Raw genomic sequence first — 12,999 nt, forward strand, 5'->3', positions numbered from 1 at the left:
AGTCTTACAGTGGCTGCACTGCATAGTTCAGAAAGCCTGGACGGAGGGATGAATTTTCGATGATTGGAGTAGAGCTCTAATAGTACTGTTGTGTCCCAAATTATGATTATTATTCTATCTAGTGAAATTCTGCTTATCTATGTTCAACTATTGTCTATGCACGAGATATCACCCCAAAATACAAATATTTAAGCTATTTCTCCCCTTAATGTCCCTAATATTTATATTATACTGCGCCTTTTGGGACATTTAGTTTGAGATATTAAATACAAAAACAAGGCGCAATTACTAAAATATGTCTGAATGTGACACAATATTGCAGTCGTGACACTATCTCGTTTTTTTAACACATTAATTTCCCACATGATTAGGTTCGTACGTTTTTCAAGTGGTGCATTGGGCAGCAATTTCAGACAACTGTTTTATCAAAGAACAAAGATTTATTAAACTCATTAGTATGGTACAATTCAATTTCTAATATAATTCTATTCAATACTAAGAAAACATTTACAAAATAACATTAACTTATCACAAGTAATTTGGCTATGATATGATCCTATATAGGTATTGTGATCATACAGCCATAACAAATTCAACACATACAATCATATGTATAATCCCAGATCTAATACACTTTAGTTAACCCTATATTAGTCTGAATGCGCTATATGCCATGGTACATGGACATATGTGATCATCTCACTCTATTTAACTATCTAAAACTATGTAAATTAAATTATTCTTTCACTGTGTTAACACATAACTTTGACATTTAAAATTTTCCTATAAGTTACAATACACATGCATAATTCTCAGGACACATAATTACTTATATGATATTAATATTAACAAGCATACTCTCATTATAGTCAGTCATGTACTAAAGTCCTAGTATAATTTTCCTTAGTCTCTTCAACAGTTCAGTAATAGAATAATGATTACAATTACAGACGATTTTCAGTTAACACGAGATTTTTTTACAGTACCTTTTTCTCTCGAGTTTTCTATATTGGCCTCTACCTTTTTCCGATTATTCTATCCTGGTATGATCTCTCTTATAATCTGTTACTCCAAGTTCTTTTGGCATTAAACTGTGCTTACGCGATCTTAACTTTTCGTTCTTGAATTAAGGACACACTTTGAATCATCTATACAATGGCTGTGAAACTCATCACATGGACACCGACTTCTTTTCAGATTTCCTTTTTTTCATAGTTGTCACTGGATGATGAAACACATAGATAATACCTTCTTTCCTTTAGCTAAGTGGCATTCCTCGTTTCTTGCCATAGGAAATGCGGAATCAAAATTCCGCTCACTTTTGTTTCCTTGTTGTGATGACGGAGATTAACTCCAATCTCGCCACTCAGGAAAACCATGTGAAACCTATACGAAAGAGCTCATGAAGAAACTATTCCCAGGAAAAAGCCTTCCTCTTGGGGGGGGGGGGGGGGGGTCTAACCCTTTTGTACCTTGACTCCTACCAGCACCTTCTTTAATTTCTTTTCTCCACCCCTTACTGGATTCGACTTCACTGACCAATTAGGGTGGTGTTTTTCTGCCAAACATCCTGAGGTCAGCGAGGACGTGATGATGTCTCAATCCAGAAATTGACCCTGAGCGATAGTCTATTGTTTTTCTTTTGCTAACCTCTAAATTAATCCCCCTTCCAAATTTTATTAAGAATTTACTTAATATTTTAATCTCTAGCCCCCTCACATACAATTTCTTATGAATAATCCTTTCTGTCTTACTTAGCTAATTTTTTTTTTTTTTATATCACAACTGTAATATATTCCTTCTTTTATTATTTAGTTCAACAAACACTTTTTGTTATATATATTTACTTGGATACAAGAATATTTTTCTTTCTTTAAGTGATTTATGTATTAGCTCTAAGAGAAAATAAAATAAAACCTCTGTATACAGAGGTTTTATTTTCTTTTCTCTTCATGTTACACCATGATAACTGAAAATTCCACATAGTGAAGGTATCAGGGTGTAGCAGTACTCATATATAAAAAGGGAAATAAAACTGAATTTGAGAATTACAAAGGTATTTCCCTACTGAGTTTTCCTGGAAAGATCTATGCAGTATACTTGAGAAACGGTTGAGAAGAACTGTGGAAGAAAAGTTTGGTGAAGGACAAGCTGGATTCAGCACAAATAGAGGCTGTCAGGATCAGATCTTCACTTTACGACAGATTGTTGAGAAATCATGGGAATATAACAAAGATCTGTATTTATGTTTTGTCGATCTGGAAAAGGCATATGACAAGGTGCCAAGAGAGAAGCTATTCAATACGCTACAGTTATATTGTGTCAATGGGGCATTATATCAAGCAATACTTAGTCTGTATTTGAGTTGTAAGTCAGCAGTTAGAATTGAAGGAAGTCCAGGATCACATTATGAAGGAAAGTGGTATTAAACATGATATCAGAATTGGAGATGTTAATGTCAGCTCTTTGCTTTATGCGGAAGATGTTATACTTCTCAATAAATCTGCTACACGTTTGCAAGATTCCCTGACTAAATTGAATAACTGTTGTAATAGATATGGTATGAAGGTTAGCATTAAAAAGACAAAGACAATGAAAATAGGTAGAATTGTTGAAAATGTCAACTGTATTGTGAATGGGGAACCTGTGGAACAAATAAAACATTTCAGCTACTTAGGCACGATTTTTACTGAAGATGGTAAATTAAATATGGAAATAGACAACAGAATTAAATATGGAAATAGACAACAGAATCAAAAAGCTGATATGGTAGGCAGTCAATTGAATAAATTCATATGGAATAAGAAAGAAATTAGTCAGAACACTAAATTAGCTGTATACAAGACAGTGTTCAAACCAGTTTTAACTTATGGATCTGAGAGCTGGGTCAGAAGTAAACACTTGACCAAAGACTAGAGACCGCAGATATGAGATTCCTGAGAAAGATTAGAGGTGAGAACAGATGGCATCAATGGCAATATCATATTAAAAACAAGGATATTAGGAAAAAACTTGACATCGTCAGCATCCAGGAATGCGATAGCAGAGCTAATCTCAGGTGGTATGGTCAATTAAATAGAATGGGCGAGGAAAGATTAGCAAAACAAGTGTTCTCTGCCAGGTTGGCAGGAAAATGACTCAGAGGAAGACGAAGATATAGGTGGATTGATACGGTACAATGTGCCTTAGACGATAGAAATATAAGATCTGATAATGATAATATTGGAGTCTTGACAAGTAATAGACTGATTTGGAGGGAAACTGTAGATTGGAAGTTAGTAATGATGTAAATTTTTCATGTAGTACTATCATATCCTGTACACCCCTTGAGGGTACATGTCAGGAATTTGATGATGATGATGATGAAATTCAATAGACAATTGAATCTTATGTTCCAATACCTAAGGTTTCTTAAAATTAACAGTTCACAGAGTTCCAATCCCTTACATTCCAGGAATCTCAGAACCTATAGGTAGAATTTTGAAAAAGTATCAATTGATTCTGACGTATTTTCCTGTCAACAAAATTTCCTCCTTATTGCCTTCTACAAAAGATAAACTGTCATATCTATCTTTGGTTGGTGTTTACCAAATACCATGTGAATGCGATGTTTCTTATTTTGATCAAACTGGCCGTTCTGTGGAAAATTGAATTAAAAAGCATCAATATTATGGTTGGTTGATTGGTAGAGCCTCTGCTACTAATAGCTTAAGCAAGTTTGAGCATGGTTAGTAGTTAGTAGTCATTCGATGCTGTTGGCACACTCTCCCTCAATGAGTCTTTGGACTCCCTCGAGGTGTCACATAATAATAATCATATTGAATACAACAAACCTCAGAAGTCTGGTCTAGCACAACACAGTATTAACACTACTCATAATATCCAGTGGGATAAAGCTATTCTCCTCCATAGATGCAGGTCAGGTTCAAATAGGAACACCTTTTTAAAGAAAGTTGTGAAGCTATTTTACACCGACCGAATTTAAATCGAAATGATTGTCTCTCTGTCTCTCGAAGATCTGGGAGACTTTTATTTTATGTAATCAATATTTCTAAATCACTTAGGGAATTGAACAATAGATCCGAATATAAATTAAATTATACTTTAATAAATATCTCCGATATTTCGGCAATGTCACATTGCCATTTTCAAAAGGAACTTACAAAAAAGGTACGTGCACTACAACACAGTAACTGAGAATGAAGACATGAAGTTATCGTTCTCTTAGAAGTTCTGATGGTGCCCTCTAGTGGGCTAAGTAGGTGTTCTTGGCCGTTGGGCTGAAGGTCTGCTGATGTATGCCTCCCAAATTTGGGGCAGTTGCATACAACCAAATTTGTTGAGGTTTGGGAAGTTTCTTAGGGCTGAGGCTGATTCCATAAATAGTCTTTCGAATTTGTATTTGCTGCGGTGTGTTACTGTAGCTTTCTTCCACCGTATTCTGTGGCATGTATCCAGAGCATGGTCTGCAAGACCAGAATGGCTGTACTTGTGAAACCGGATGTAAGTCCTTGTGTTCAGAAATTCTGATATTCGCTGTCCTGCCTGTTTGGCCAAAGTATGACAGTTTACAACTGCAAGGGACCTGGTATACATCAGGTAGGTCTAGGGGAAGTGGTTGGTCTTTGGTGGAGCGGATAAGGGATGCCAATTTTCTGTAAGGCCTGTAACAGGAGGTGAGGTCATGTGTTTTTAAAATTTTGGTAATTTTTTCCGAGGTGCCTCGGATGTAGGGAATGGCGATGGATTTAGAGTAATCTTTGTTGTGGATGGGGGGGGGGGGCTGTGGTTCGTAGGTTTCAATATTTTTTGGATTTTTTTTGGGGGGGGGGGGTAGCCATTGGCTGAGAAAGTATTGAGGATGTGATTTAGTTCAGTGTTTAGGGCCTTGTCGTTAGAACAGATTAGTTTAGCCCTGTTGTATAGTGTTTTCACCACTCCATATTGTTGTGAAAGGTGTGGGGGGGGGGGATTGTTGGTGAATGTATCTGCCTGTATGGGTGGGTTTTCTATAAACTGAGAAAACCAAGGTTCCATCAGGCTGGTGGGTGAGTAGTGTGTCTAGGAAAGGGAGGCTGTTGTTTTCCTCTTTTTCCAGGGTGAACTTGATTCTGTAGTGTTGGTTGTTTAAGTGTGTAAGGAAGGAGAGGAGTGTTTCAGAGCCATGTGGACAAATAGCGAACACATCATCAACGTAGCGGAGCCATATGGTTGGTTTTTGTGGGGCAGAGGCTAAGGCTTTTTCTTCAAAGGTCTCCATAAAGAAATTGGCCAAGGGTGGGGAGAGTGGTGAACCCATGGCTGTCCCCTCTATTTGTTTGTAGAATTTTCCCTGCCAAACGAAATAGCCTGAGTTCATTGTGAACTGAAATAGGGCTGAGATATCGGGAGAAAATTTAGCCTGGATTAGCTCTAAAGTTTCCTAGAGTGGGACATTTGTGAATAAGGAGGAGACATCAAAGCTGACCATTATGTCAGGAGAACGATAGCTTAATATCTTCATTCTCAGTTACTGTCTTGTAGTACCTGCATGCACGTACCTTTTTTTGTAAGTTCCTTTTGAAAATGGCAACGTGACGTTGCCGAAATATCGGAGATATTTATTAAAGTATAATTTAATTTATATATTCGGATCTACGTTGTTCAATTCCCTAAGTGATTTAGAAATGCATAGCCAACGTATAAGCCTGTCTACGAGAATATGTAATCAATAAAAAACCAATTATCTTAAATATTAGTTAATTATTATTTTCTATCATTTCCTAGTACGCGGCAACTATTGTATTTTAATAGGTGATCCACTGAATGTTCGTTACTTGTATTCCATTCCTATAACCGTTTGTGTGACACTGAAGATGTACTATTGGTTTTAGTATGAAATCTCTCTACCTTATTAATTAAAAAGTTATTACTGTGGTCTTATGTGTTCCTTTAATAATTATACTATGCCACAGGTTCCTCTAAAAATAACAATTGTAATGCTAAAAATAGGACATCATTGTTAAAAGAAAACTGTTTATAAGAAAGAATGTTTATTCATGTTATCCTAAATAGAATTTAGCTTGATGTATTTTCTAAATAATTAAAAATTTTTTTTTCACTAGAGGTCATGCCAGTAGAATAACCTGTGATCAAATCATTGTTTCTCTAGCTTACTGTATGTAATGTAACTCAGCTTGTCCTGTATATTTGTATATTCTCCAGATGATGATCTTAATATGAAAATCGAAACGTCGGGAAATTAAAAGAGTTATTCTAACACATTTGTAAAGTCCATAATTTCTCAAATGAATCACCGTGCAACACTGAAAGAACAGATCTACAAAACTTATTTAAGTTTTGTAGATACAAATCCTTATTATATTCCCAAGATTTTGCAAATTTGTCATAAAGTGAAAATCTGATCCTGACAACCTCAACTTGGCCTTAATTCAGCTTGTTTTTTTTCCAAGTTTCCCTTCCCCAATTTTCTTGACCTCTTTTCAAGTATGCTTTCATAAATCTTACCTGGATCACTTAGTAGAGAAATGCTTCTGTAATACTCACATTTAGCTTTATTCTTTTTTTTATAGATGGAAACTATGAGAGCTCTACTCCTCAAACATCTAGAATTCGAAACTCTTATACCTCCATATTTAATCATTTCTTGTCGAGTTATTAAGTATTTGTACTTTTAAATCTAGTTATTTAATTAACTTTCATTCACATTGCAGCTGCATTTAATCCTTTTTTCAGTTCCATCATTTTTGTTGTAATAACAAATAACACTGAACCCTGAAGCATGGTAACTTCTTAGAAGTAATATATCATTAAAACTGTTACTCTTGTGAAGTTGCCAAAAGTATGTTGAAGTATATGATTGAATGGTTATGCATTAAATCATCAATAAACAATTCCATTGTGACTTGTAGAATTTTATATTAAGTAGTTTTCATATTCTTAGTCTTGCTTTGTATAGCTTGAAAAAAAAGTTTTGGATGTTACATCAATATTTTAAGCCTTGAATATTGAAAAGCATGTCTCATTATCATTAGAACAATGCTAAAATCCATATAAGTATTAGTATTGTTGGCAGTGCTGGCCCGAGCAAATTTTTGAGTGTGTGCAAGATTTTTTTTTCTGCCCTTTGGTTTCATATTTATATTATTTATTAGTATATAAAATTTTTATATTAAAATATTGAATTACTAAATAAAAATTTCTGATTAAATTTGTTTCTTAAATAAAAATATTCTATTTATAAGAGAATCAAATTTTCTCAATGAAATTGGATCTAAATGTTTCTTTCCTGGGGTTTATCAAAATAAAAATAATTATTTGGAGCATATATAATTAGAATAAAATATAATTATCTTTATAAATATGTATATATAAATTTAATATTTTTGAAATATATGATATATCGAATTTAATTTAATTTTTTTTTTTTTTTTTTTTGCCTCCAGTAAAATTGTAAGATAAACTCTTCTTAAGTTTTCCGCCCTGTTACTTTTCTTCCTGCGGCATTCGCCCATTCTGCCCCTGCCTCGAGCCGGGCCTGATTGTTGCTTATTAACATTCTCCCAATTTATTTTGTTTTATCATTTTTTAAAATGTTCTTGTTGCAGGTCCTCCTGTCCCAGAGGAAACAATTTTTCCAACTGAAGTGAGTCATACATCTGACAGTATTCAAGTTCTTTTTCATAAGAACTTTTTTTCTTCTAGTCATGGTTCTATTATAGCTTACACTTTTATAGTTGCAGAAGATATCACTGTTGAAATTAATCATCTTAAATTGCCATCTTGGAGTGAAGTTCAGGAATTTTCATATTGGCCACCATATCAGGTAAATGATCTTGCTGTTTCTATAATATCAAAACAATCAAAATTTTATTTTAACAAACAAAAAAACCTTTACATAACTTCACTGGCAAAAATGCTTTAGACCTGTTCATTATATGATTATGTACTGAACCCTGGGGAATCCTACTTATAACTTCCTTCTTCCTGATACTATTCTGCCATAAAAAGTTTCTGATATCAAAGAGTTCAGATGAAATGTAAGAATCTGAGATAGCAGGTCTAAAGGCCACAACAAGATGAGCTAAATTTTTATTTATTTATTGCATGATAAAAATTGATAGTTTTTAATTATATTTTGATGTGTGATAGCTGAGATTGGTAATGGTGTTCGGTTGAATTTTGGATTGTATAATGATTAATTTTTGCATCTTTCTTTGTTCATTGATTGTATACAAAATGGCAGTCAAAGTGAGGTTAGTATATAGATTGATATTAGAATGTAGATGACATCAAGAAAATTATTCAAAACATGAAAGCAGAGTTAGTGAAGATGATGTAAGAGATGAAGCATATGTGGAGTAAAAAGGGTAGAATAGTAGTTATGCTTAAAAGAGTAAGGAAGAATGGAATGAAAGATGGCCATATGAAAGAGATCATGAATGACTTGAGCATGGCACTGTGTAAAGATTCAGTTATTAGTGGTGTATAGTGAATGAGAAGGTGCACAAGGTTTCTTTTCCTGGAAATAGAATGACCAGAATGATTGAGGCAATGTATATGAGTAATAAAGGAGCAAAAGACTTGGCAGTGGTAGTAGGAATGAATGATTAGGTGGGGAATGGGGAGAATGTTCAATAGGATATCGAGGAAATTAAATGTTAAACAGTGATGTGGTAGGAAGAGTGATCGGTGTGTTGCCAAGGTATGACAGTGATGAGTTGAGATGGCAAAAATAATCATGAATAGTATGTGAGGAGAATGCAGTGCAGTTTTTAAATGTGTGGATTGATCTTAAGGGACTGATGGAACTGTATAAGAGTGAGAACCAGCATTTAAATGATTTTGGTGTAGTTGACTGGAGACATTGCTAGAAGGGGGAGTAATGATTGCATCAAATGGAAGTATGAGGTGATATGGAAGTATAAGAGCAAGAAAGTAGGATACAAGAGATTGAAGGAGTGCTTGAATTTAGTGGTGAGTAATGTGAGTGAAACAAATAAGAGAACAGGAACACAAGGCAGACAGGGAAATGGAGTGAGTTGGGGCAAACAGGAAGACACTGTGTGAGAAGTGTCTGATCTGCAGAAGATATGAGATGGAGTGATAGGACTGGACTAGAGCAGGTTTGGAGAAGTTACTTGAGAAGTGGTATCAGTGGGACTTGTTATAGAACCAGAAATGATCTGTTATGTTTGGTTATGAATGACAGAAATATCCTAATTAAGGAATACCAAATTGTTGCATTGACCGAGCTCTCACTCAAAAATTGTTGGGGTAACTGAGATATGATTGGATAAACACTGCATCTTGGCAGGAATAGAGATGGAAGGGTATGATGTTTCTTTTTGAAAACAGGCAGCACAAAAGAGGGGAGCAGTGCTATTAACAATTACAGTAAAGTCATACCCATTCATGGTGGAAATGCTATGGGGAAAATAGTGGAAGTAGTTTTGTAATTGCATGTAGTATTGAGGTAGGGAAGAATAGGACGAAATATTTAGTCGGATGTCGTTTATAGACCTGGTAAGGGCAATAAGAATTCGATCATCTCAATAGAGTATGTTGTTACAAATGTGGTACCAAATCTTAGCCCAGTTGGTGAGAGTGATCATCTTGGTAGTGACCATCCATACGGTGACTTTTGCAAGAAAAGGCTATGTTAAACTGTATAGCTGGTGATTATGCAAATCTCAGAAGACAGCTTGCATTTGTATAATGGAATGAGGAATTGGAGGGAAAGGAGATCAATGCTGCATGGATCCTACTCAAAAACTACTTAACAGAGGCAGTTTCTGAATGTATTCCAAGGGTCAGGAAGTTAAATAAAGTAGGTGTTAATAAGAATTCGATCATCTCAATAGAGTATGTTGTTACAAATGTGGTACCAAATCTTAGCCCAGTTGGTGAGAGTGATCATCCTGGTAGTGACCATCCATACGGTGACTTTTGCAAGAAAAGGCTATGTTAAACTGTATAGCTGGTGATTATGCAAATCTCAGAAGACAGCTTGCATTTGTATAATGGAATGAGGAATTGGAGGGAAAGGAGATCAATGCTGCATGGATCCTACTCAAAAACTACTTAACAGAGGCAGTTTCTGAATGTATTCCAAGGGTCAGGAAGTTAAATAAAGTAGGTGTTAAAAATAGATGAATAAAGAGGTTAGGTATGCAGTGTAGAAGAAAAAAGCATTATGAAGGCAGAATAAGATGAGTGATAGTAATCAGCTGCAATGAGGAGTACAAAGGGCAGGCATACAGGTTGAATGAACTGGGTGAGGGTTGCAAAAGTGCAGTATGAACAGCTGTTAGCTAATTAGGCAAAAAAAAAAAAAAACAGGAAGTTCTTTTGGCATGCGAACTGCAGAAGAAAGATTGATTATAGAAGGATGGTATTGGTTAGAGAAAATGATAACCACTGCAGGAGATATAATTGAAGTAGTAAACTAGTAATTCATAAAGGTGTTTCATCTTTGTGAAAATGACATCATACTGAGTGCAGTGGAAAGAGTACAAGGGGGGACTGTTGATCAGTGAGCAGGAGGTAGTTGGTGGAATTGAGTAAACTTGATGTTAATAAGGTTGTAGGAAATGAAATTATATCACCATGTGTTTTGAGGAAAGGTTTCAGGGAGGTCAGTTGTGATGTGCCTTTTAAACATGACTCTTGGATTGCCAAAGGAGTGGAAAGAGGGCAAAACAGTTTCACTTCATAAGTGAAGATATATCTCCCTATTTTTGTTTAGAAAACAACTGTCTCCCATTCCTACATACTCTGATTGCATGCCAGCCTGATCCTTGGCATTCTCCATTTACAGAAAACCCACACATATAGATAGATACATTTACCAATAATTACATCCCAAAATATGGGATTATAAAAACCTCTACAACAGGGCAAAATTAATCGGTTCTGATAGCAATTCCGTAACTACTGAACCTGACCATATTCTCAACACTTTCTTAGCCAATGACTACAATCACCAAAAAATCCCAAAATTATTAAAACCCTGTAACTGCAAACCCTCTCTCCTCCCCTCCACTTCAGAGCAGAGATTACTCAAGCTCTATCACCATTTCCAGGGCACATCTGAAAAATTGATAAAAATCCTAAGGAAATACGACCACTTACAGGCGACATAAAAAATTGGCATCCCTTGTCCACTCCACCAAAGACCAGTCACATTCCCTAGACCTACCAGATCCCTTGCAGTTGTAAACTGTCCTACTACAGCCAATGTCAGAATTCTGAACTCAAGGACTACATCCGGTTCCACCATTACAGCCACTCAGGACTTCCTGACCATGCTTTGGACACCCACCATAGGGTGAGCTGTAAGAAAGCCACTCTATTACATTGCAGCAAATACAAATATGAGAGACAATTCCTCAAATCTGCCTTAGCCCTGAAAAACTTTCCAAACCTCAACAAATTTGGATGCATGAGACTGACCCAAATTTGGGATGCACTCATCCTCAGATCTTCAGCCCAATAGCCAAGACGACTCAATCTAGCCTGACTTTTTGCCTTTTTTCAGCCTTATTTGCCCGGTGTTAGTGCCTGCCTGCAGATATCATTTTTTTTTTTTAATCCCTCATTATCACAATGTAATGTTGCCGAAATATAGAAAAGTATTAATTAAAATTATTATAATTAATATTCGGATACTTAAAAGCCAAAGCTGTATAACTGAGAGGAGACTTCCACATAGCCTTTAAAGGAATGTGGATAACTGACCAGGGCTTCTGACCTAATGTCCAATCCTCAACTTCTCATGGTTCAACCTGTTAGGTATCTACCTGGATATTGAAGGATGAGCTGGCAATTTGGAATTTGGCTGACAAATTGTATTCTTATTATGATGGCACAACATGATAGAATTTCATGCTGGCTGAGGCATTGCCTGGTTAACAAGGCTCCAGTTATTTTCACCAGGGAACCAGGGCAAACAGTGAAAAGTCAGCTACTGGAACAAATCCTGAAACACGCCCGAACTCAACCTCACCAGAGTCAAGATCGTTACTATCAACATAAGAAGCCTGAATGGCAAAGATATGGAACCGGCTAAGGAATTGGATAAGATCGACATATCAGGGGTGACTGAAACAAAAAAGACAAAAACTGGTGAGATCTTTCGAAGCAATAAATACAGAATGTTATATTCAGGCAGTAACAATCAGGGAAAAGTAGGTGTAGCTATAGTATTGAACACAAAATACGAGGCTAATCTTCTTGAATGGCAAGCAGTATCAAGTAGAGTGATGTGCTTCAGAATGGAGAACTGGACAACGAGACTTATTGTGCCTATAGTCCAACAGAAGGTTCTAATAAGGTAGAAGTGGAGGAAGTTTTTGAGGATTTAGAGAAAGCAACTGAAACAATGAAAAAGGAAATGTTGGTCCTTGTTGCTGATCTAAATAACAGAGTAGGAAATGATTATCAGACATACAAAAATATATTGGGAAAATTTGGAGAAAAGAGCAAAACTAATAATAATGGCAAATACTTGTTGGATTTCTGCTGAGGACATGGACCAGTTATCCTACACCATGTTTCAACATAAAAGTATGCACAAATTCACACAGAGAGAAGATCCAAGGAATAAGAAAAGTCCCATTGACTATGTTATTGTTGATAGTAATGTTTTCTCCCTGGTACAAGACACCAGAGTATAGAAAGGATTTGAAATTGGAAGTAATCACCATTTAGCATTGATCAGGATAAAATTGAATTTCATACTGAACAGAAGAACATGTAAGAAAGTTTTAAAGCGAATAAATGTTGGGCAGCTTTCAGATGCGAACTGTAGACTAAAATGCATAACATTGTTCAAGAAAAAATGTAAAAGTTTCAGAACAGGAACCACAGCTTTGAGATTCAGTGGCAAGTCCTGAAGAAAACATTGATTGATTCAGCCAGAGAGGCATGTGGTTGAGGTTGTCTGCAATGATAGAAAAATCAGAACTCCATGGTCGACAATGCAAGTTAAAGAGGCAG

At 35.7% G+C, this 12,999-nt stretch overlaps 1 protein-coding gene across 1 annotated transcript in view; it reads left to right on the forward strand.

Moving 5' to 3' along the window:
* Nucleotides 1–12,999, forward strand: part of LOC150097850 (tyrosine-protein phosphatase 10D-like) — a 501,687-nt gene that overhangs the window by 350,577 nt on the left and 138,111 nt on the right. Inside the window, exon 20 of the mRNA XM_090406609.1 lies at nt 7,608–7,825. Coding sequence (XP_090262735.1) covers nt 7,608–7,825 — 218 coding nt within the window. The remainder of the gene's footprint in view (nt 1–7,607; nt 7,826–12,999) is intronic.

The sequence above is a fragment of the Typopeltis vanoorti genome, chromosome 16 (assembly GCF_054136105.1).
Source record: "Typopeltis vanoorti isolate ZY-2024b chromosome 16, IOZ_Tvanoo_1.0, whole genome shotgun sequence".
Classification (NCBI taxonomy): domain Eukaryota; kingdom Metazoa; phylum Arthropoda; class Arachnida; order Uropygi; family Thelyphonidae; genus Typopeltis; species Typopeltis vanoorti.